The 26,528-nt window shown below is 39.5% G+C and overlaps 1 protein-coding gene across 3 annotated transcripts in view; it reads right to left on the reverse strand.

Moving 5' to 3' along the window:
• Window positions 1-26,528, reverse strand: part of PDHX (pyruvate dehydrogenase complex component X) — a 198,075-nt gene that overhangs the window by 90,823 nt on the left and 80,724 nt on the right. Inside the window, exon 11 of one of the 3 annotated variants that reach the window (XM_063640986.1) lies at window positions 4,737-6,122. The exons of the other annotated variants lie outside the window; for them this stretch is intronic. Coding sequence (XP_063497056.1) covers window positions 6,083-6,122 — 40 coding nt within the window. The 3' untranslated portion in view covers window positions 4,737-6,082. Of the gene's footprint in view, window positions 1-4,736; window positions 6,123-26,528 lie in introns of those variants that run through there. 3 annotated transcript variants of the gene reach the window in all.

Here is a 26,528-nt window from a genome sequence, read left to right on the forward strand (position 1 = left end):
TAGTAGCAATTCTGAATGGGAGTTCACTCATGATTTTGTTCTCTGTTTGTCTGTTATTGGTATATAGGAATGCTTGTGATTTCTGCACATTGATTTTGTATCTTGAGACTTTGCTGAAGTTGCTTCTCAGCTTAAGGAGATTTTGGGCTGAGACGATGGGGTTTCCTAAATATACAATCATGTCATCTGCAGAGACAATCTGACTTCCTCTCTTCCTATTTGAATACGCTTTATTGCTTTCTCTTGCCTGATTTCCCTGGCCAGAACTTCCAATACTATGTTGAATAGGAGTGGTGAGAGAGGGCATCATTGTCTTGTGCCGGTTTTCAAAAGGAATGCTTCCAGTTTTTGCCCATTCAGTATGATACTGGCTGTGGGTTTGTCATAAATAGCTCTTATTATGTCGAGATACGTTCCTTTGATACCTAGTTTATTAAGAGTTTTCAGCATGAAAGGCTGAATTTTGTCAAAGGCCTTTTCTGCATCTATTGAGATAATCACATGGTTTTTGTCATTGGTTCTGTTTATGTGATGGATTATGTTTATTGATTTGCATATGTCGAGCCAGCCTTGCATCCCAGGGATGAAGCCGACTTGATTGTGGTGGATAAGCTTTTGGATGTGCTGCTGGATTCGGTTTGCCAGTATTTTATTGAGGATTTTCGCACTGATGTTCATCAGGGATATTGGCCTAAAATTCTTTTCTTGTTGTGCCTCTGCCAGGCTTTGGTATCAGGATGATGCTGGCCTCACAAAATGAGTAAGGGAGGATTCCCTCTTTTTCAATTGATCAGAATAGTTTCAGAAGGAATGGTACCAGCTCCTCTTTGTACCTCTGGTAGAATTTGGCTGTGAATCTGTCTGGTCCTGGACTTTTTTTGGTTGGTAGGCTATTAATTATTGCCTCAATTTCAGAACCTGTTATTGGTCTATTCAGTGATTCAACTTCTTCCTGGTTTAGTCTTGGGAGGGTGTATGTGTTCAGAAATTTATCCATTTCTTCTAGTTTATTTGTGTAGAGGTGTTTATAGTATTCTCTGATGGTGGTTTGTATTTCTGTGGGATCGGTAGTGATATCCCCTTTATCATTTTTTATTGTGTCTATTTGATTCTTCTCTCTTTTCTTATTAGTCTTGCTAGCAGTCTATCAATTTTGTTGATCATTTCAAAAAACCAGTTCCTGGATTCATTGATTTTTTGAAGGGATTTTTGTGTCTCTATCTCCTTCAGTTCTGCTCTGATCTTAGCTACTTCTTGTCTTCTGCTAGCTTTCGAATTTGTTTGCTCTTGCTTCTTTAGTTCTTTTAATTGTGATGTTAGGGTGTCAATTTTAGATCTTTCCTGCTTTCTCTTGTGGGCATCTAGTGCTATAAATTTCCCTCTACACACTGCTTTAGCTGTGTCCCAGAAATTCTGGTATGTTGTGTCTTTGTTCTTATTGGTTTCAAAGAACATCTTTATTTCTGCCTTCATCATTTACACAGTAGTCTTTCAGGAGCAGTTGTTCAATTTCCACGTAGTTGTGTGGTTTTGAGTGAGATTCTTAATCCTGAGTTCTAATTTGATTGCACTGTGGTCTGAGAGACAGGTTGTTGTGATTTCTGTCTTTTACATTTGCTGAGGAGTGTTTTACTTCCAATTATGTGGCCAATTTTAGAATAAGTGCAACGTGGTGCTGAGAAGAATGTATGTTCTGTTGATTTGGGGTGGAGAGTCCTGTAGATGTCTATTAGGTCTGCTTGATCCAGAACTGAGTTCGAGTCTTGGATATCCTTGTTAATTTTCTGTCTCGTTGATCTGTCTAATATTGACAGTGAGGTGTTAAAGTCTCCCATTATTATTCTGTGGGAGTATAAGTCTCTTTTTAGGTCTCTAAGAACTAGCTTTATCAATCTGGGTGCTCCTGTATTGGGTGCATATATATTTAGGTTAACTCTTCTTGTTGAATTGATCCGTTTACCATTATGTAATGGCCTTCTTTGTCTCTTTTGATCTTTGTTGCTTTAAAGTCTGTTTTATCAGAGACCAGGATTGCAACCCCTGCTTTTTTGCTTTCCATTTGCTTGGTGGGTAGATCTTCCTCCATCCCTTTATTTTGAGCCTATTTGTGTCTTTGCAAGTGATATGGGTCTCTTGAATGCAGCACAGCAATAGGTCTTGACTCTTTATCCAGTTTGCCAGTCTGTGTCTTTTAATTGGAGCATTTAGGCCATTTACATTTAAGGTTAATATTGTTATATGTGAATTTGATCCTGTCATTATGATGCTAGCAGGTTATTTCACCCATTAATTAACGTAGTTTCTTCACAGCATCAATGGTCTTTACAATTTGGCATGTTTTTGCAGTGGTTGGTACTAGTTTTTCCTATCCATGTTTAGTGCTTCCTTCAGGAGCTCTGTAAGGCAGGCTTGGTGGTGACAAAATCTCTCAGCATTTGCTTGTCTGTAAAGGATTTTATTTCTCCTTCACTTATGAAGCTTAGTTTGGCTGGATATGATATTCTGGGTTGAAAATTCTTTAAGAATGTTGAATAGTGGCCCCCACTCTCTTCTGGCTTGTAGGGTTTCTGCAGAGAGATTTGCTGTTAGTCTGACGGGCTTCCCTTTGTGTGTAACCCAACCTTTGTCTCTGGTTGCCCTTAACATTTTTTTCCTTCATTTCAATCTTGGTGAATCTAAAAATTACATGTCTTGGGGTTGCTCTTCTTGAGGAGTATCTTTGTGATGTTCTCCCTATTTCCTGAATTTGAATGTTGGCCTCCCTTTCTAGGTTGGGGAAGTTCTCCTGGATAATATCTTGAAGAGTGTTTTGTAACTTGGATCCATTCTCCCCGTCACTTTCAGGTACACCAATCAAACATAGATTTGGTCTTTTCCCACAGTCCCATATTTCTTGGAGGTTTTGTTCGTTTCTTTTCACTCTTTTTTCTCTAATCTTGTCTTCTCACTTTATTTCATTAATTTGATCTTCAATCACAGATATCCTTTCTTCCACTTGATTGAATCAGGTATTGAAGCTTGTGTATGCTTTATGAAGTTCTCATGCCATGGTTTTCAGCTCTATCAGGTCATTTAAGCTCTTCTCTACACTGGTTATTCTAGTTAGCCATTCATCTAACCTTTTCTCAAGGTTTTTAAGCTTCCTTGCAACAGGTTAGAACATGCTCCTTTAGCTGGGAGAAGTGTATTATTACCAACCTTCTGAAACCTACTTCTGTCAACTCGTCAAACTCATTCTCCATCCAGTTTTGTTCCCTTGCTGGTGAGGAGTTGTGTTCCTTTGGAGGAGAAGAGGCATTCTGGTTTTTGGTGTTTTCACCCTTTCTGTTCTGTTTTCTCCCCATCTTTGTGGTTTTATCTACCTTTGGTCTTTTTGGAGACCTATGGAAGGGGTTTTAGTGTGGATGTCCTTTTTGCTGATGTTGATGCTATTCCTTTCTCTTTGTTAGTTTTCCTTCTAACAGACAGGCCCCTCAGCTGCAGGTCTGTTGGAGTTTGCTGGAGGTCCACCCCAGATCCTGTTCGCCTGGGTATCGCCAGCGGAGGATGCAGAACAGCAAATATTGCTGTCTGATCCTTCCTCTGGAAGCTTCGTCCCAGAGGGGCACCCATCTGTATGAGGTGTCTGTCAGCCCCTACTGGGAGGTGTCTCCCAGGCAGGCTACAAGGGAGTCAGGGACCCACTTGAGGAGGCAGTCTGTCTGTTATCGGAGCTCGAATGCCACGCTGGGAGAACCACTGCTCTCTTCAGCGCTGTCAAGCAGGGACGTTTAAGTCTGCAGAAGCTGTCTGCTGCCTTTGTTCAGATATGCCCTGCCCCCAGAGGTGGAATCTAGAGAGGCAGTAGGCCTTGTTGAGCTGTGGTGGGCTCTTCCCAGTTCGAGCTTCTCTGCTGCTTTGTTTACACTGTGGGCATAGAACCACCTACTCAAGGCTCAGCAATGGCAAATGCCTCTCCCTCCGCCAAGCTCCTGCATCTCAGGTCAATCTCAGACTGCTGTGCTAGCAGCGAGCAAGGCTCTGTGGGCATCGGACCTGCTGAACCAGGCACAGGAAGGGATCTCCTGGTCTGCTGGTTGTGAAGACTGGGAAAAGCGCAGTATTTGGGCAAGAGTGTACCGCTCCTCCAGGTACAGTGACTCATGGCTTCCCTTGGCTAGGAAAGGGAAGTCCCCCAACCCCTTGCACTTCCCAGGTGAGCCGACGCCCCGCCCTGCTCACCCTCCATGGGCTGCACCCACTGTCCAACCAGTCCCAGTGAGATGAACCAGGTTCCTCAGTTGGAAACGCAGAAATCATCTGTCTTCTGGGTCGATCTCCCTGGGAGCTGTAGACCAGAGCTGTTCCTATTTGGCCACCTTGGAACTTGTCCCTTGCAGGGCAAAGTTTTAATGCTCACACGGCAGAACGATGCTGGCCAGGCTCGCACGGGGGGCCTGCTGCTTCTGGCACTACCACTAACCACACAGTTTTGCTCAAATCAAACAACTGTTGTAAACTCTTTCAAGGAACTCCTCCCAGAATAGCACTGCAGCCCCAAATCCAGCTCACACCACTACCAAGGCAGGCAGCACAGCTGGCGGTCACAGCCTGTCCGCATGATCTCCTGCTCCTTCTACTTCTCTGTTAAACAGAAACTCAGACCAAGAAACTTCAATACTCCCCCATCCTCTAAACTCAATCCAAATGGCTTCTAGAAGTCCATTGTGGCCAGGAAAAAGCAGGTCTTCATCAAATTTTATTCCATATCTTATTTTATTAATACAGAAAATGTTGAGAATCCTAAGTTTGATTGGAAAACATGTAAAGGTTTGACCAGATGATAAATGCCAATATTAAATCTGCTGGAATTCCGTGTACAGAATGAAGAGACAACACCAAAATTAGTTAAAGACATAATTTCTTTAACTGTGGCTTAAGAAACAATGAACGCTTAAAACCCTACCTTATGAATAAGAATAGATTTTATCTTATCTAGAGATAAAGAATGAGATGTGGATTGGAGGTTTTTATTTGGTTTATTAAATCTGTAAGACCACAGAAGAGGCAATATAAAAAACTTCCATGATTCTATTTATATGTACATTAGAAGGAATTTCCAGATGTTACTGTAAATCCTCAATATATTGTTTCAGCAGTACTAATATAATGTCAGTATACTTTAGTTTTACATTAAGTTATCACTGTCTTGGGAACGGGATTCTTTTTTTTTTTCTCTGAGGCTTTGGATTTGACACTGTATTTGACTTTATATGTGGTAATTGACATGTGTCAGGGCAACGATGAATTGGAAGCTACCCCAAACTCACATACCATAGGCAACTGTTGCTTATAGACTTTTAAAGCCAAATGGTAGACATTTCCCATTGCTTGCTCCCATCCAACAAAAGCAATAGGTTCATTGAGCTATAAAATTGTACTTATAGTTGGTTAAAAAAAGATGTAGGCCATCATTTTGTACAAACAAGCTACAACATTCTACTAATAAAAACAGAAGCTCTATTTGTCAAAATTTACACACACACAGCAACTAAACTATCAATTTTTTTCCACAAGGCTAACATTGAATTAGAAAAACATCTTGGCATAATATGAGATTTACCTCTTCACTGCCCATAACCAATCAGATATCAGAAATTTTTAAACCTTTGAATTATTGTTTTGGAAATCAACCTAAGTATCCTATAATGTACTGAACTTTTATTTATTTACTTCTTTTAAAATGAGAGCTCTAAATTCAATTTAATTTAAAATCAGTTGGAAACCTTTAATTAAAGTATACAATAAATAGAAAGTTCCCAAAGTGTAGCTCTTGAAGATTTTGGAGAACTGCCATTAATAGAAACAAAGCTAGTAAACAAGAAGACACTGAAATATATTCTTATTTGCGAGGCTGAGGCAGGCAGATCATCTGAGGTCGGGAGTTTGAGACCAGCCCGGTCAACATGGTGAAACCTCGTCTCTACTAAAAATACAAAAATTAGCCAGGCATGGTGGCAGGTGCCTGTAGTCCCAGCTACTTGGGAGGCTGAGGCAGGAGAATCGCTTGAACCCGGGAGATGGAGGTTGCAGTGAGCCTAGATCATGCCACTGCACTGCAGCCTGGGTGACAGAGCCAGACGCTGTCAAAAAAAAAAAAAAAAAGTATTCATATTAAATCAAAGTGTTTCTAAACACATAAAATAATGATCAAACAGTATATGAGATTTTATTAGGAAAATCAGTCATTGAGCTTCAAGTGTCTTGACATCTAGGAAGAATATTTTGATGGGATTCTATTGTTAATTAATTAGATAAATTAGTACTCTGTGCTGGAATAAAGTAAAATTCAGAAAACCTACCATTTTTCAGCATCGAAATTTGATAAAGCACTTAAAACAGAGACAACCTTTTTGCTAAGTTTTGTTTTTAAAAATAGTTGTGGGGGAGGCGAGGATAGTTAATGTGTACAAAAAAATAGAAAGAATGAATAAGACCTACTGTTTGACAGCACAGTAGAATGACTCCAGTCAATAATAACTTAATTGTACATTCTAAAATAACTTAAAGAGTGTAATTGGATTGTCTATAAAATTGAATTGGATTGAGGGGATGGATTGAGGGGATCATTTTCCATGATGTACATGCTTATTTCACACTGCATACCTGTATCAAAATATCTGATGTACCCCGTAAATATATATACCTATGTACCCAAAAACATTTTAAAAATTGTCAAAACAGTTACTCTAAGTGGAAAAGTATCTGTGAAATATTTAGTTTTATCAATACTAAATACAGAACTGAGAATATTCTCCACCCAGCATAAATTGCCCTGATCTTAACAGTTACCTCAGCATCTGTAAAACTGGATATTTTCTCAATTGAAAAACATACTTTTTGCTACAAAGAAGAGTCAACTGATATATCAATAATTTCAAATTTATTAATTACAGATTATAACTTTGAAGATCTCAGGAACTTTATTTTTTAAAAAACTACAAAACATTAAAACATAATAAAAAATAGAATCTTCAGAAAAATATTAGTGACTCAGTACTAGAGCTAAAAATGGCTCAGAATGAACAGGTGAAGAAAAAAAGATTTTTAGGACAGTGAAACTACTCTGTATGAGTAGATACATGTCATAGTGTATACACGTTATTATACATTTGTCCAAATCCATAGAATGTATAACACCAAGGGTGAATCCTAATGCAAACTATGGATTTTGGGGATAATGATATGTAAATTATTTTGATCAGTTGCAAAAAATCCATCATTCTAGTGAGGGATGGTGCTAATGGCGGAGACAATGCCATATGTAGGAGCAGGGGGGACATGGGAAATCTCTGTACCTTCCACTCAATTTTTCTGTGAACCTAAAACTGCTGTTTTAAAAATATACTAAAAAATATTAAAGCATAAAAAAGTGCTAAAGGATGACCTAATAAACGAATTCGCAGAAATGCAAGCGAGAAAAATTTTATGATCAATCAGGATACCACATTAATAAAGTACTACTACTTTTTGTAGTGTATAAAATTCAGACACTAAAAATAACATTTCTGTAGGTTTATTTTGTTACTTATGTATCACAATTATACATATTACATTTTATTAGTAAAATATTTTTAAAGAAAAAAACTAAGAAAGTGATTATAAAACAAGAATAATTTCTGATTATATTATTTTTAATGGTCACATAGCCAATATATAGATATTTAACTTTTTTTGCATTAATGTACAAGGATATATAATTTGGCTTATTAGAAATTATTTTTGAAAATATTTTAATACGATAGTTTTTGTCATTACACCAATATAACAAAATCTTTCTCATTTGACAAATATTTCAAAAATATATAACAAATTATTTTAGCTTTCCTTCTCCTCTCAAAAGCGTGCTGTCACCCTATTTTTGAAGACAGTTAAAAGAATTCTATTTCTGAACACTGTTATGAAAAGTGGGGGAGTCCCAGCAGAGTTTTGAGCAAAGGCAATGGAATAAACATGGCATTTCTGAAAAGAGACACTTGAAAAGGCCCAACACTCGCATAGCATACCAGGCATAATGTAAAAAGGAAAAAGAAACTATTCAATTGATTCAGTTCATTTGTAAAAGGAGTTTTCCCAAAGTAGATCACAAACAAACCAGTCTATGTGAATCACTTGCAGAGCTTTGAACCCTGAACCCAGCATTCTGAGAGTGGGACCCAGAAATGTGCATTTGAAAAGACTCCCCAGGCAATTCTGATGAGGAGCCAGTGAGCCTGCTGAACCAGGTGACTACTGACATCTCTTCTTTGAATGACTTTCGACCATCCCCACAAATGCCTGCTCGACGGTGTCCTGGAAGAGCTCGGTCATGGCTCTCATTACACACTACTGAGCATCATACACCAGGCTGTATCACACATCTCATTCACACTACTGAGCATCATACACCAGGCTGTATCACACATCTCATTACACACTACTGAGCATCATACACCAGGCTGTATCACGCATCTCATTACACACTACTGAGCATCATACACCAGGCTGTATCACACATCTCATTACACACTACTGAGCATCATACACCAGGCTGTATCACACATCTCATTACACACTACTGAGCATCATACACCAGGCTGTATCACACATCTCATTACACACTACTGAGCATCATACACCAGGCTGTATCACACATCTCATTACACACTAGTGAGCATCATACACCAGGCTGTATCATACTTCGTCCGGACCTCATGCGTCTTACAGTACAGTGATGGGACGTAGGTTTTCTAGACTTGCCTATGGGCTTCTCCTCTTTCCTAATGAAGCTCCCACTCATCCAAATGTCCTTTGAGGAGGAAATTTATCCAGCTCACTCCACTGCAAAAGCTGGACAACTGACAAGATTTTTCCTGACCACTTCAGTGGCTATGATTATAGGCAGTATTGTGGTTTTCATTTGCAAAATGAGGAATAAAGCTGCAGACATTTCCAGTACTAGAAATGGTCTGTTTGTAGCATGAAGGTGCATATTCATTTCTTTTCCTTTTTCCCTGACCCTTAATCATTTATTACATTTTTCTCCTGTTAAACAAGCTATATAGGCTGAATACAAAGAAGTTTGAAAACACAGAAAGGTAAAAAAATTAAATTAAATTAAATTAAATTAAGATCATCTGAAATATTAACTTCAAGAGAAAGTTAACAACTGTGAGCATTCTGGTTTGTATATTCTTGCGGTCTTATTTAATTAATTGCATTTATGTACTTTAAAAAAACAAAAGTAGAATTATATTGTATATATGGCTTTGATTTCTTAAAAACTAACATTGTGAACACGTGCAAGGAGTGTTTCTTAAACTGCTCTTTCCATTGTCACTTTTACTGGAGATTACAGTCTCAAAGTAGATTTTTTGACTTAGCAGAGGGAGAGCTGAGATGTCTCATTAAAGCTTGGCTGAGCGCCTTCTGTTACTGCTTATTTACATAAGTAGTTTTCCTAAAATCTACGGCTCCCACGAACAAGACATATATATTAATGCCTCACAGTCCAATATATGATGAGATAAACGACCACTGCTTCCTTATATAATGCGCACACACTTGCCTGAGACAAGTCAGCTGTTCTGAAACACAAGATTAGGAAATTCAATTTCATGTATACATTCTATGAATCAAAAGTCAAAATCAAAGGACAACCTTCTGTGTTACAGTGAACTCTGGAAGTGAGTGTAAATAAGATAATAAGATATGCCCTAGTTTGTTGTCATCTTTTTTTTTTGCTTTTTGTTTTTTGTTTGTTTTGAGATGGAGTCTCACTCTGTCGCCCAGGCTGGAGTGCAGTGGTGCAATCTCGGCCCACTGCAACCTCCGCCTCCTGGGTTCAAGCAATTCTCGTGCCTCAGCCTCCCAAGTAGCTGTGATTACAGGCGTGTGCCACCACACCTGGCTAATTTTTTGTGTTTCTACTAGAGATGGGGTTTCACCATGTTGGCCAGGCTGGTCTTGAACTCCTAACCTCAGGTGATCTGCCTGCTTCAGCCTCCTAAAGTGCTGAGATTACAGGCGTGAGCCACTACACCTGGCCAGCTATGCCCCACTTTGAACAAACATTGCTAGAATCTGGAAGAATCTTCTGTTAGCCAAGGATTGCTTTTGAGGTTCACTCCAAAAACTGAGCTACCACTGGGGACAAATGGTCTCATAATTTTGAGTGTGTAAAGTGCAGCGATTCCAGCTCATGAGCACTAATATAATTTTGGAAACAATACACCCACAACAGGCATCATCTAGAAAACTAACAGGATCTCTTTTCCACCACAGTGTATTGTTGTTGACTAACTGTTTTCAGTTATTAAGCTGGAAGAGACATGCTGGGGAGAATGCTTTGGAGGAGCAAGTAAGCACAGAACACAGAGAATCAGGTAACTTATTCTCACCTTTCTCTTTCCTTTGTAGTTAATTAGCAAACATTCCTTTCTCCACCTTATCTCTTTGTTGAGGTCATATCAGCAATTATCTGCCCTCTGGTTTATGCAAAACTACCTGAATAAGTCATAATTCAGAAGAGCTTATCAACTTTCTTCCATGTCCTATTGCCCAAAAATAATCAGCAATGAAATATCTCAAACATACAGAAAAACAGAAGTAAACAAAACCACCTAGATTTATGAGCAGTTCACTCTCTATCTACATACTTAATATATTTTTAATAAAGCTCTTCAGTCATCACTGCCACATTTACAAGAATACTTGGCCTTTTGGCTGGTCTTCTGAACGTATTTTTGCATGTAACCCTTTTACATATTTCTCTGGAGTGGTTCGAAATCCATCAGCTTGATGGTCTTTATTGTTTCAATATGGCCCAATCCACAGGGCAGAGCATGTGACTGGTGTAGTGGTTGCTGCGTGGCTTTGAAGTCACATGGATTTGAGTTCCAGTCCCTGCCTACTAGCTGAGCAGATGTGGTTAAGGGTCTGTGACTGAAATTCTCATTGATAAAGCAGGGATAATAATACCTACCTTGTTGTCGAGATGTCATGAGGTGATGTAAGCAAAGCATCAGAACAGTACCTAGCACATAGTAAGTGGTTATCATCAGTTTGTGTGTCTGCTGTATATGCTGAACTGCTTGAGTCCATCTCCAGTTGAAGCTGTATTTACCAGGATCCACTCAACCACTACCATTAACAACTCCTTATTTGTGGACTCATGAATACAAGTCACTTGCATCTGCAGGGCTTCAAACTTAGCCCAGTGAAATGGCAGTCTTTATTTTTCTAAACACCTGGGGGCGACTTTTTCCCTGCCTCTGACTTTAAAAACATAATGAAATTTTACAGAGTTTTATAGCACTGAACTTTATGTAAAATCAAAAGAGCCCATGAAATAAGAGAGCAATTGGTTATAAGCAAGCCCCTTCATGAACACGGGCATTTTTTTTTAACGTCTTCGTATCTGTGAGCATCTCCTTCTCTTCTTATCCTTAAGTGTATTATTTGTCATGAAAGCAAAGTGCTTTTAAAAAATTGTGTTTGATTCCATGGTTCCCAACAATGGCTGAGCTTCAAACTCACCTGTGGTGCTTAAGATTATATATCTGTATACTTTTGTTTAAAATAAATATTATAAAAATTTATGTTTAAAAATATGTGTGTGTATATACATACATAGTTACATACACCCAAGGCACATATGTGCATGTGTATACATAACATATACAAATACATACATACACACACACCACCACCAAAGCCCCACTAAAAAAATACCGGAATCTCTGGGAGTAATGGGGGCAAATAGGAGGAGTGAATGATCAGGTAAGGCTATTATGGACCCAGTGTTGAGAATCACAGTGGGTCAATTACTTGAAACAGTACCTATCTAAAGGACAGTTAAAGATTTTGGTATTAATCAGAAAGTCTTTTTTTTTTCTTAAATAATTTTGCAGGCAAGACGCTGCTGTTACAAGTTTTCTGTTCCAAATTATGTCCTCCATAGGAATGAAGCATCCACACAGTCCATCCAAGCATACTGTGAATCAAAACACATGTCATAGCTGGAACGAACACATTAGGGCCATCTAACTGGATTCCACTGGAATGAGTCTCTGTGAAACCATGCCGAAGTCTTTGTAAACAACCACCCTAAAGAAAGCTACATGAAGAATAGCCAGTAACAAAAGCACTGGATTTAATTCAATTTTGTGAAAAAACAAAAATCAAATATGATGCACACACTCCATCCTTTTGTGAACAAAACGCCACCAAACATTTGAAACTGGCCTAAGCATACATTGACATGAAGCCCAGCCTTATTGATCAGCCTTTCCAATACTCACCCCCACCATTCTTTATTTCCAATAGATACATCCTCTCACAAGTAATTGGGCAGAAAAATACTTATTGACTGATCTTGAAAACTACAATGCATCTAAAGCTGGAGAACATTCAAAAACCATGCTTCTCTTTCTTTATTTCAGTTTCCATGGCAAGAGGAAAATAAAAGGCAACTGTTTTGAAAGCAACAACAGTAAATGAAGCAACATCTCTGGCAAGCAGGCAAACTTTAAAGAGTAAAAGTTATAAATCCCCACGTAGACAATACCTTGTAGGTATACCTTCCCCCAACCACGGGGATGACTCTTAATGGTGCTGACTAGGTATAGACACCAACTTGAGACCAATAAATTATTCTTAGAAGGTGCTAACTTTTATATTTTCTTTTAGGTTCTTCCTGCTAAATTTCTCTTTCAATTGACTTCCAGAAATCAGACAGTGAAATCAATGGGGCTTTCCAGGCCACCGAATTCAAAGTAATCAGGGCAGGGTCAGAATGTTGGTTGACTTTTTTCAACACACAGGGACCTGGAATTTGGGTTCTAGCTCTATCTCTCAGCACAGAGTCAGCAGATACAATGCCCTAGATGGTTGGATTTTCTAGTGTCTGTGACAGGCATCTTCAAAGCTGATTCCTCTCCCTCTGAGAAATCAAGGCCACCACCTTTAATTACTGACACAGTAGTGTACTTCACGTACTGCAACCTCAGTCCCTTTTGTCACTTTTGCTTTGCATTCAAGTGCCCTGGCCAGTGTTAACTGCAGCACTTTGATTTCTCTTTCTATAAAGACTATCAAGTACCAAGTCATTCGTTTCTGCAACCATGTAACCCAAGGACATATTCTCCTGGATGAAACTCCAAGACCTCCCCCCAGCCAAGAAGTCAGTGGAGAATAGGCACAGAAAAGACGATGAAGGTCATAGTTTCTAAGAATTTGTTTTCTTTTTTAAAAAAAATTTTAATTTTTAATTTTTATTTTTTTTGAGACAGAGTCTCACTCCGTCACCCAGGCTGGGGTATGGTGGCGTGATCTCGGCTCACAGCAACCTCTGCCTTCCAGGTTCAGGTGATTCTCCTGTCTCAGGCTCCTGAGTAGCTGGGATTACAGCTGCATGCCACCACGCCCAGCTAATTGTATTTTTAGTAGACACGGGGTTTCACCATGTTGGCCAAACTGGTCTGGAACTCTTGACCTCAAGTGATCTGCCTGCCTTGGCCTCCCAGAATGCTGGGATTACAGGTATGAGCCACCAAGCCCAACCAGTTTTCTTTCCTTTCTTTTTCTTTTTTTTTTTGTCTTTTTTTCTTTTTAAGGGAGGGGATTCCCTCAGTGGGTTTACTTAGAGGGAAATGGTATCTCGGCTTTGGACTTGCCCCTGCCTTCATTCATGTGGGTACTTTTTATTTAACTTTTCATTGTAGGTAGGCTCCCCTCTACCTAAAAAAACCAAAGGGAAAAACCCCAATTCTTTAATTTACTCACATCCTGTTACGCTTTCACAAGCTGTTCATTTTCATACCAAGCCTCATCTTCTGCTGCCAACATCCTAGTTTGAAGGAAAGGGGGAGACAGGTCAACTGGTAGTGGTCCTGTCCTCAAAGGGAGAGAACTCCTGGGTACCTCTTCCCAGCAGCCCTAGGCTATTTCAAAACGTCAGCAGGTCTAATCCTAGAAGAAAACACCACTTACTTCTCAACCTGCTGGAGCATGGTGAGGTCTAAACAATACGTTAACTGACAAAATCTCCCAGTTCCTGAGAACTGCCTGAGAACTCAGAGATAAACAGTAAGAGGTATGGTCAACCTTCAGGGGAACGAAGAGACTATGTCAATGCAACAAAAATAAAGGAATAATGTGCTCTGCAGCTTTAGAAAGGAACTCTCCTTCCTGGGGGTGCCTCCGTGTCCCTGGCTCTAGGAGACCACCTAACCAGCAAGGCTGATAGCATGACCCTGGCTCCACTGAGAACTTGGGCCTATAGACTGGCTTATTCTAAAGGGTACTTTTTAATTCTATTTTTTTAATTTTTAATTTTTTTTTTTTGAGACAAGTTCTCACTCTGTTGCCCAGGATGGAGTGCAGTGGTGCCATTTAGGCTCACTGCAGCTTTGACTTCTCAGGTTCAAAAAACTCTCGCCTCAGCCTCCTGAGTAGTGGGGACTACAGGCATTCACCACCATGCCCGGCTAATTTTTTGTATCTTTTTTTTTTTTTTTTTTTGTAGAGACAGGGTTTTGCCATGTTGCCCAAGCTGATCTTGATAAACTCCTGGGCTCCAGTGATCCACTTGCCTCAGCTGGGACTATAGGTGTGAGCCATCAAGCCCACCCGAACCACTGGTCTTTTAATTTTTTCAGCTCCAGCTGGCAAACCCACTACCTGCTCTTCCTAGGCAGCATCCCTTGGTCACTATCCAGCCATCTGTTACTGCCAAAGCAAAGGTCCATGGCCCTCGAAGCATGGGAACTCTGGCCATCGGCTACTTATCATTTTGCCCTCTGAAATCCTTATATTTCTTTCTGAATTCACACACTCAGAATTGGCAGTATATTCTTAAGCTATAAAGTCCTCCACTATATGCCTATCCCAGAAGCCTAAGCGAGTCAGATTATTTAATCTAGGAAATGGTTATTTACTCTAAAGAAATCTGATCTTCTCATTGCCCAATAACCATGGAATACTGAAGAGTTGCCTCAGATGGCAGGGAGCCTGCATGCTAGCTCACACACTATCCCTAATAGCCATTTAACTTCGGGAAAAGACCTGTCTTCTCTCTGGACTTTAGTTTTCTCCTCTTTAGAAATGAGAAGCTGGTTAGCCAATCAGTCATGCCTCTTTCAGGTGTATGTTCTACGCTTTGCAACTGCAAAGTTGACAATCTGAGAATTTGTGCACGCCAAAGGGGCTTAAAAAATAATAGTACCTAACACTTAAGCACTTGATGCGTATTAACTCATTTAATCCTTCAATAACCATATGAGGTAGGTATTATAATTATTACCCCTGTATTTTAGATGAGAAAAGAAGAAATAGAGAGAGGTTGAGTAACTTGACCCATTATCCGGTAGTTTTAAGGCTGGGGTATGTATTTTTAACCACCATATGCAGGATAATGGGCAGATCTGAGGACTAAGCTTCCTTGACGTTTGCATGCTTAGAAGGTTACAGAGGGAGTGTGAGAATCACAGTTAATCTGCAAATCAATGGCATATACAGAAAACCAGGACTGGAGCCAGAGAGTGTCCTCATTGTTACCTGTTGGATTCCCTTGGCATTATTTAGTGCACAACATTACCATAGAAAAACACAAGCACTTTTATTGCAATGGTGTAAATTAGGAGGATTCTGACAGTAAAGCCCAGAGTCATTCCAAGATAAAACGATCAGTTTGGGATCTCTTGGCCACCTACTGACCTGTCAGTGTATTGAGGCAGTTTGGGGTGGGAAGTATGTCAAATGATACTGGAGGAGGGAATACAAGAGGCCAGGCAGAGAGTGACTTATTATTTATTTATTTTTGGTTGAGGCAGTCTCGCCATGTTGCCCAGGCTGGTCTCGAACTCCCACCTTGGCTCCCAAAGTGCTGGGATTACAGGTGTGAACCACCATGCCCAGCCTCAGAGAGTGACTCTTGACTAGTCTGGAGAAATAAACTGACTTCAAGGGTCTTCAAAACACAGCTACTTGGAGGTCCTGACTGCCCTTTTCTGATCTCCAGCATAAGCCTCTGCAGAAGCAAGTGCCTTTCACTGAGTCTGACCCTAGCTGAGTGAGATCTTTGCAGAGGAAAGGACAACATGCTTATTTTTTTTAAATGGGTCCATAAGAACCCCGAAACCAAACAAGAAAATCAGGAAAGTTGCTTGTTAGTCTACTACAGAGAGGTAGTGATGAGAACTTGCAATACTATCTAGATTCTGAGCTCATTGCTCTAGGGCCCAGGGTCCCGAATGGTGCCTCTTTTCAATGCTTATTTACCATAGTTTCATAGAAACATGACCAAGTGTCAGTTAGTTCTTTACCCTTCGGGTTTTTTCCATCATTAATCCTCTTGGCACAGGGTGGGGCTGAGCTGGGAACAGTATCATATAACTCTAGTTGCAGTTGTCCTTATGCAAACCAGCATATCCGCAAGTTACCACCACCTTTTGGGGGAAACCAACATAACAGTGCTGGTGGACACAGCTTTAGGCTGCTAGTGGTCATTGATATATACCATTGCAACTTGGAAGGAATTCTATATATTGATACTTTCTTTGATTCTATCAACCAAACGGCTTTGTGGTGCACATGCTATAGTACTGAATGAAATACCTTTCTTTCCCTTGAGCCAAAAGCACATAATAAGCTATAGATTCTTTGCTGCTATGCCATTGATTTACCTACTGTACTTTGTAACCCAGGAGGGCTATGAATCATCCTTCCTAACTTTTCAGTTTCACAAAACAGGTTACTTTTAATACAATCTCTTCTTTATCTAGATTTATTTGTTCTGAACCCTAACACATTCTTAGGGCATTATTTCTTACTGAAGACAACTCTCCCTTAGTGTTTGTTTAATGGTAATTTTTTGTTCAAGTTCTTCCTGGGTGTCCGCTTGCCCTCTAATTTTCTTTTTCTCAATGCTTTATATTCCTAGGAATACCTGAGTCACAAGTGGTCAGATTGCCAGCATTCAGCAATCCCAGGCAGGGGGAAGATTTTATTGCCTTTCTCTCTTCTCTTCCATGGGTTGCTGAACAGTGTTAACATTCTGATTTCTTTTAGGAGTGGAGCTGCAAGATAATCTCTTACCCTGCCCTTCTTACTCATTAACTTTAATTTCCAAAATATGCCGCCGATACCATTCAAACACTAGTTCAGGAATTACCATGTGCTGGGCACTGTACTGGGTGCGGAGATACTGAGAAGAAGCATGATGTGTTCTCAGGAAGCTCACAATATGGTGAATGTGACAATTAAGGTCATGATTAAACAAAGCAGGAAGTACTCCAAGAAAGGTGAGCAAGGCATTTACAGGTATGCAGAGGATTGTTTGACCCAACCTGGAAGAATCCAGAAAAACTCATCCAAGGCTGGGCACGGTAGCTCATGCCTGTAATCCCAGCACTTTGGGAGGCCGAGGTGGGCGGATTGCCTGAGGTCAGGAGTTCGAGACCAGCCTGGCTAACATGGTGAAAATCCATCTCTACTAAAAATACCAAAAAATTAGACGGCTGTGGTGGTGTACGCTTGTAGTCTCAGCTACTCAGGAGGCTGAGGCAGGAGAATCGCTTGAATACCCCAGGAGGTGGAGGTTGCACTGAGCCAAGATCATGCCACCCACTCCAGTCTGGGCAACAGAGGGAGACTCTGTCTCAAACAAACAAAACCCATCCAAGAGCCAAGACGAGGTTATGCTTGACCTGAACCTTAAAAGACAAGTAGCAGTCATTTTGGGAGAGTCCAAACAATGGATGGGTTGATGTGGATACAGCAAAGGACATAATTAAAGAGTCATGGCCAGATCATGAAGGATTTTGTCCCTTGGGCTAAGAAATTTGATTTTTACCTTAAAGTACAGGAGCCACCAATTCCGAGCTACAGCGAGGAATTGTAATATAGCATTGTATCATGTATGAAAGGACAAAATTCATGCTACTTTCCTAAAAGTAAGATTCTGTGTCCCCGTTTGCTTCATCTAATATTGCTTCTTGGCCCCAGCAATAGCACACAGAGCACCGGAAAACTAGTTCGGGCTTATCACCAATTCCTGAAGCCAGTCTACCTCTCCAGGACACTTAGAGCCATCACCTTCTCCAAGCTCTCCAAGATCGCTGTGCTTGTTGCATATTCTGGTCTGCAGAAGGTGAAAGGGTACTAATCATCCTAGAAGCCTTCCTGGAACAGGATCTCTTTGCACAGGGTCATAAAACGAGAGATCCAGATGGTACAGGGAAGTGTAAATGGCAGTTGGAGATGGGACAACAGTAAATGCAGAGGCAGAGACACAGGTCAGCAGACCCCACATGTGACATGTCAAATACAGGGAGTAGGGGAAGAGGTGGGAGACATGGTACAAGAAGTCAAAAGATCTACTGGTTCCCTGTATTCCATGAAAACGTTACTGTACAGAATATTACACATTTCCAAGTTGGAGACACTAAAATACAAAGGTATAAATTGTCTAAGCACAGATATGAGGCAGTGGCAAATTAATAAAACAAATCACATGCCTGTTTCTAACCTGTTTGCTGTGGCCAAGGAGAGTCTGTGAAATCAAGTTAGACATTCTGTCTCTGAAATCATGCATTTACAGAACTTACGGAAGCTTTCAAGTGGAAATGTCTTTACTCTTTAAAAGAAAAAAAAAAAAAGCTCAAGTAATGCCCTAATCATCTCCTATTATTGTTTTGTATCTGCAGGATTTGGAAACTGCTCAGGAAAACAACTGGATTCCTAATAATCCCTGAACAATTCTTTTATTTTTTTTCCTGTGGACATTAGCCTTTTAATTTTTCCACAAGGAATTCTGGGCCAATTTAACTAATAAATAACAGAATTTTCTGAGTGCATGGTACTTTTGCTTTATCTGATTTCATGGCTTTCTTGCTCCATGACAACCCACCGTCTTTCCTCACATGTATGTTTTATGGTGGTTTTTTCAGGCATTTGAAAAAGCTTTAACACTTTCACTCAAGCTAAGACACCTCAATTTTCATTAGTGACTTTATTGGCCAGGAGGCGTTACAGAGACTACCAAATAGTTTCAAAATTACTTGCTCAGTCACGATGCCCACTGTTGACTCTCAGCCTAGCAAAAGAGAAGAAAAGAAGTTCTTGTGTTTACTGTCCTGAACGTACCCTTATGCTAGTATGCAACCTCCTCAGGTCCCCTCAATTAGGGTCACATTTCCTATTTTACAGTGATAATGCAACAGACTCTGGGTACTGTTCAATGAATATAGGTTTAATGTAATAAGTGTATTTCTGCAAATATATATATATAAATGAGGATTTTGTAAGCACCATTTAAAATTACCTGAGGGGTACTTTCTAAGTAACTGTGAATCTTTTTGTAAAGCAAAAGCCCTTTTAAAAAATAACATCATTCCCTATTCCATGTGTTCTAAGTTCAGGTTTTCATGGACTAATTTCAAAAAATATGGAGGCCACCATTCTTTTTCATTTGTTGAGTAAGCTTTACACCAACACAAGAGGCCATCACACTTTGCCCCTAAGCTTTACTTAACAACGATATTTGAGCATGTGAGCTACTGAGACAGAAAAGTTCCCCCATGAGTCAGCACCCAGCCCCAGCAAAAGATTTCATGGTTCCAACTAACTAGCCCACAGTCTTTCATATTCAGTTCTGCTTTCTCAGTGGTCTCTAGGAGGCTAATTTCTGGTTAGGAACTGAGAAATAGGGTTGATTTCCACTTCTGTAGGATAGCAAGATATCCACAGGATGTCGAGGGGGCTGGGCCAGTACCCCAAGTTAGCAGCAGTGAAAAAAGTGGCTAAGCCCCAGGATCTAGAGCACATGAACTCTTTCCCACCTCAAACCCCCATTCCACCCTCTACCCCATGAGGTGCCAAAGGAGATGAGCAGAGAACAAGACCTGGCAAAGAGAGATTGTTAATGGAGCTCCGACCTCAAACCCTGATGTCTCACCTTAGACTCATCTCCAGGAGTGGGGCCCTGGGTTTCGTACTTTAAAAAGCATGGCATATTGGCATATGTCTCCCCCGACCCCCACTACCACTGCCATTGGAATGCCTAAGACCAGTGGTGTGCTGAAGCTGGCTTGTACCAGCTCGTGAGAGCTGATTGTTAAACTTTTAAGAACTCTGCAAGCTGATTATTAAACACAGCTATTACTGAAAGCTAAATTATATAAGCTTAGGATTCAATAAATTATACCGGAAGCAAAGGTAATAAATACCCAAAGCTCGCCACTTCCTATTCATTTACTATTATACATGTTCTTGAGGTTTTTACCTCTATTGTATCTTTAATGGTGGAAATAGTATGTAATAATGCAGAGCTATGCATCTCTTCCTAATTCTACACTCAGTAACATTACATTGGAAGCTTGAAATCAGAGCATTTATACCACCGAAATCAGCAAATACTACAAATCAGGGATTGATTTATTATGCATTGTCTCTAGACTTAAGAAAATAATAGAGAAAATGTAAATAATGCAGATTAAACTTAAAAAATGTCATGTTTGTAGTTGGTACACTATGAATAGCACAAAATTTGAGAAAATATTCTTCCAGTATTTGAAAATTGTCTGATTCAGTAGAGAAAGTACTCTCTTCATGGACAAACATGTGAACTTCTATGTCACTGTTGTTTTAACTTCTATCTTATTCTTTTGTGTAAAGGAAAATATCAACCAACATTCAGGTCAGTAACCTACTTATTCATCAACTGCAACCATAGTTTGGCTGCAAATAAAAGCGTTCTATAAAATCAGGTAAAGCATTCCGTGATAACATACAATAAGGAGTATTGTATGTTCTACAATTCTTAGTAAGTCATATATTTTACTACTTGTAAATCAGTAAAATTTATAACAGACTTATAATTGGTTATATATCCACATGCATTTCTTCTCCAAAGAGCTGGTTGTTAAACATTTACCAGCACACCACTGCTTAAGCCAAGAACAGAAACAGGTTAAACAGCCTCCTGGGCTTCTATCCCATAGGTTCACACTCTTATCTCAGCCCTTCAGTTTACCATTCTCCTGTCAAGAAGAAAACAAAAAATAGAAACCTTTGTAGAATTAAATCAAAAGGAAAAGAAATATTCCCTAAGATCTAAGGCAGATAATTTAATCTGCCTAATCCAGCCCTTCCTAAGAAGGCTGCCTCTCAAGTAAGAATGGCTTGAGGCTGATGTGACCACACCTGCCATGTGGAAAAGCTGAGAGCAATACTAACAGATGGCAGCCTTGGCACTGTAGCCTAATAAATATTCTCCCTTTTAATGAGTCCACATCAGATGGCTCCTTGGGGGCAATGGGGGAGAAGCAGGGAACAAAAGCAGTTTCTCTTGCTTCCTGGTCGGATCTCGTACATGTTTGGGGGTACATAACAAAAGATCAGTGAGCATTTCTGCCTTCCACCAAATGGAGTACACATGAACATCACAGCTTTGCATACAATTATTTTAAAATCATCAATACTTGTATTTGAAAACATCTTTGTAGACTTGGAACCAACCCAAATACCCATCAATAACAGACTGGATAAAGAAAATGTGGCACATATACACCATGGAATACTTTGCAGCCACAAAAAAGGATGAGTTCATGTCCTTTGTAGGGACATGGATGAAGCTGGAAACCAGCATTCTCAGCAAACTAACACAGGAACAGAAAACCAGACATTGCATGTTCTCACTCATAAGTGGGAGTTGAACAATGAGACCACATGGACACAGGGAGGGGAACATCACACACCCGGGCCTGTTGGCGGGTGGGGGCTAGGGGAGGGATAGCATTAGGAGAAACACCTAATGTAGATGACAGGTTGATGGGTGTGGCAAATCAGCATGGCAAGTGCATACACATGTAACAAACCTGCACGTTCTGCACGTGTATCCCAGAACTTAAAGTATAATAAAACAACAAGAACAACAAAAAAGAAAATGTCTTTGTAAAGGTGAAATAAAACCCAAATACCAGACAAATACATGGAATCTTGAAAAATCCTGTTACTCAATGGTGTTGTTTGGTCTTTAGGCCAATGCTAATAACCAACACTAACCACTAAGGAGTGTCCTTCAGTGCAGGAAAAAAAAAATGCAGTGAAACTTTACATTTTCTTTTTAAATGGCCAGCTCTGTCTCTCATCAAATCAGATGACTGACTGACCGTATTATTCTTGAGCTCCTGTGCATGTACCTATTCAATTTGTCTACATACTTCCACAAAATTTATGTTCTATATTTTTCACGAAACATACCATGAGTATTTTTCCATGTTGTTAGTCTTATCCCCCGCTACACGTTCTCCTTAATAATTTTTCTCGTGAAAAAAGCAAAAGTCCACCAAATATCTGTTATCTGAGTATCATAAGGTAGAAACCTTGGGTAAAAAGTCATTCCCCAATTAAAGGGAGTGCAATTTTTCATTTATGAAAAAACTCAACTAGGGGATATTTTAAAAAGGAGGCTTCAGGTTAGTTGCTTTTGAATGTCTTATTTACGGTATCATAAAAAATAAATATACAAGATGACTTATCTGGTCTCCAAATAAGAAATGAGTCAATGCTACGAGCATAAAATGTTCACATATCCACCCACCATAGAAGGGAAACTGGCCTCGGAACATTTTACAAAAAAGCATGTTATGGGCTAGTCTTGACAAATAGTGATTTTACTTAATCAAGTATGTTTTTGACAGCTAGGCACAGAACACTCCAGCAAGATTCCCCCAGTCCCTTAAAGAAGGAATGCATTTGGTGGGGGTCAGACTGACTCATTGAAAGGGTTGGAGCAGGGAAGAGTGAGAAATCCAATCAGCCTGGCATCCTTACAAGGTGTGAGCCTTGTGTTAATACTATACAAAATAATTGTGTTGGTGATAGTAAAGATGAGGGAACAAGTGACATACTTTAAACTTGCAAAATAATCTGGGGAAAACCAAGGAGGTATTTCTACCTGCCAAGCTCTGCTAACTGCATAGAAAGAACATGTACTTTCAACCACAAAGACATTTATTACATTTTCTTTTTAAAAATTTATTACTTTTCCTCCTCTGTAACTTGTCATCCTAGACCAAAACTAAAGAACTCTTTGGTCATCACCCAATAACATGCCCTTTAAATAAGAACATTGAGGTATTATTTTCCTGTTTGATTCTTAATTATTAATTCACACCAGCTACCACCCCTTCATGAATCAGAAGGTTGAAGGAATACACTATACATTAATATTAAAATCTAAAGGAAACCAAATGTCAAATTACTGTGGTTTTAGCCACAGACTTATTTCTATGGCATGTGCAATCCCTGTAGAAGATGCTCCCGAGAAGTTCAACAGGCTGTGTTCACTGTATCAAAAAAGAACTATTACCCAACTCATAAAAATCTTTTTAATGTGCTGAACTCCAAAATTTCCTAAGAAATTGATGTTTTTAAAAAGGAGACTTATGAGGCTCTGGGGCCAGGCTGCCTGCCTTGAAATATGGTCACTGCTACTTGTTAGCTGTGTAATCTTAGATTTAAGTTACTTAATGAAGCTTCTGTGAAATATTGATAATACTAATACCTTTCTGTGAAATACTGATAACACAACCTATCTTATTGGGTTTTGGTGAAGACTTAAGGAGTTAATAATACGTATAAAGTATTCAAAACAATGTCTGGAATACAGTAAGTTAGCTATTAGTATATTGTATTTTCATGGTCAGCATATGTATAATTTGAAGAAAAGGTCTTTATCTACTTAATGAGAACCAAGTAATTAGATAACTATAAAAATATCAAAATATCTACCTAGAAAATAAAAGTCCTATAATTTCCCAAGTAAAATACTTATTAATCTATATTTACCAGTTCTTCCATTTTTAAGACTTTTTACAGCTGGTCATGGTGGCTCATGCCTGTAATCCCAGCACTTTGGGAGGCTGAGGCAGGAGGATTGCTTGAGGCCAGGAGTTCGAGACCAGCCTTGGCAACATAGCAAGACCTCATCTCTACAAAAAATTAAAAAAATTAGCCAGGCATGATGGTACGCACTTGTAGTCCCAGCTATCAGGAGGCTGAGATGGGAGAATCTCCTAAGCCCAGGAGTTGGAGGCTGCAGTGGGCTATGATCACATCACTGCACTCCAGCCTAGGCAACAGAAAGAGACCCTGTCTCAAAAAAAATTAAAAAAGGCTGGGCGCGGTGTGGCTCACGCCTGTAATCCCAGCACTTTGGGAGGCCAAGGTGGGCAGATCACGAGGTCAGGAGTTTGAAACCAGCCTAGTCAATATGGTGAAACCCTGTCTCTACTAAAAATAACAAAAATTGGCACGTGCCTGTAGTCCCAGTTACTCAGGAGGCTGAGGCCGAAGAATCGCTTGAGCCGGAAAACGGAGGCTGCAGTGAGCCGAGATCGTGCCACTGCACTCCAGCCTGGGCGACAGAGTGAGACTCCAACTCAAAAAAAAAAAAAAACTTTTTATGAAGCTATTCCTCTCAATATTTTCCAAAGTTGCAAGGACTCATTTGGGAAATTAGTAAACAAAAACAAACACACAAAAGCCCTGTACCCCACTGAATCTTGAGTTTCCATTTTGTCCAAGTCATAGTCTCCTGTATTCTCAGCTCATAGGAATAATGACTTTCAGCATTCTCCAGTAAAAATGGCTAAAATTGAAAATTTTTAAAGGCGGGATTAGCATTTGCTCTCAAAATAGGTACATCGACAAAAGTGTCTATTCTCATTCTTCTAAAGTTGTATCAAACATTAAAAGTATCAAAAGAATACCTGAAATTCATCATGACATTCTAACTAGTATTTAACATGTTAAGGCAGAATACTTCCTTATTAATTTACCAATAATAGACAATTTGGTGTCAAAATGAAATGCCCACAAATAACACAAGGTATTTAGTAAGTAATAAAATCTAGTTAACTGTGGGAGCTGTGCAATTCATGAAGAGCTACATGGTACTAGCAGGTGAATAAGTTGGCTTCCACACCTCAGACATTCATTTTGAACTAATAAAGAGCATACTAACTTGATTTTTGGCATTAAAAATACTGAATTTTAAAAATAATATTTGATTTTCACTCACTCCTATAGTTTTGCAAGTTAGCTTGAGAGTCCAAAGATGCTTATGATTCTCTGAAAATAAATTTAACAGATGATCCCCTTGAGAACAAAACAGTGAGTTGTCAAGATATGTAAAGATGCATTTGCACACACAGGACACCTTCAAAAAAAGCAGGGGCCAGAGAAGAGGTAGGAGAGTTGAAGAATTAAAATACCTTTTGATTAGACAAAGGGTAAGTGTTTATTCCTAATCTTTCTTTAGGATGGATGACTTCACAAAGAATATTTTCTTTGCGAGTAGTAGGGTGTAAATAAAACTTTCTCTGTACAACTAACATGCCATATGAGTAATTTTCCTTCCAACTACAAGTTTCTAGGCTTTGTGGGAATTAGTTATTGTTGTGATATGTACAGACAGGTATTGAGCCAAGGTCTTGGAAACATGAACTGATGAATTTATGTATTTGGGTGTTAAATATTTGGTTACTGAAATTAGAGAAACCAGACGAAAAGTGGGGTGGGTTATACTCAGTAATGCAAAAAGCTGGTTCAAATGTCACCTAGTCAATGAAGCCATCTTCTCAACTATGCACATGCTTTGATTATAGAATCTGCTGAATTATGTTTGGGCATGTAAATATCACTTATCTGTAGTTTAAATTGATTGAGGGTAAAGGCTGTTAGCTATGCACAGCAGATATTCACAACTGTTGAATGCATAATATATTTCAACATTTTACTTTTGTTTTACATTTTAGTAAATGTCTCACCCAGCAAATCAGGTAATTTACTTAAAACAGTGACAGTATTTTCAAAATAATATCTCTAGCTTAGATAGATTTCTACCCACAAAACAAGTCTAATATAGACTGCTATACCTTACTAAGCTATCCTATCATCTGGTATTATTCCCAAATATAAGATTACATTTTATTTCCCAGCCTCAGGTTGGGCTTTGTGCTAGTTATTAATTTACTGTTTCTCAGCTTCAAAATGGTGGACATCCAGTGGTGGTTTGACCCTGCCTTTTGCCCAGAATAGCAGCCCCAGCTTGGCCTTATCAACACCTTTGCATGGTCTTCTCAACAGACACCACATACCCCAGGCCTCTGACCTGCAGTGGTACCCTGACCCTCAGCATGCCAGCTGAGGCTTACATGTGCCCTGGATGGTTGTTTCCCGTTCACTGGACAACTATGAACAGATCCAACCTGGCGACCCAATGAACTTCTCCACCATAAACTACTGAACCCTAACTGATTAGACCATGACTGATAGAGTAATCAATATAGAAGCCTGAGGCCTTGGAAATGAAAACTATGGTAACCACTTTTGGTCTTAACTTGGACAAGAATCAATCTATTTATTAAAAGTAGCAGCTTCTAGGTCATTTTTTTTTATACCTGGAGGCACTAAGCCCCATCAGCTTCTATTTTTTTACTTAG

This window comes from Symphalangus syndactylus, chromosome 6 (assembly GCF_028878055.3).
Source record: "Symphalangus syndactylus isolate Jambi chromosome 6, NHGRI_mSymSyn1-v2.1_pri, whole genome shotgun sequence".
NCBI lineage: Eukaryota > Metazoa > Chordata > Mammalia > Primates > Hylobatidae > Symphalangus > Symphalangus syndactylus.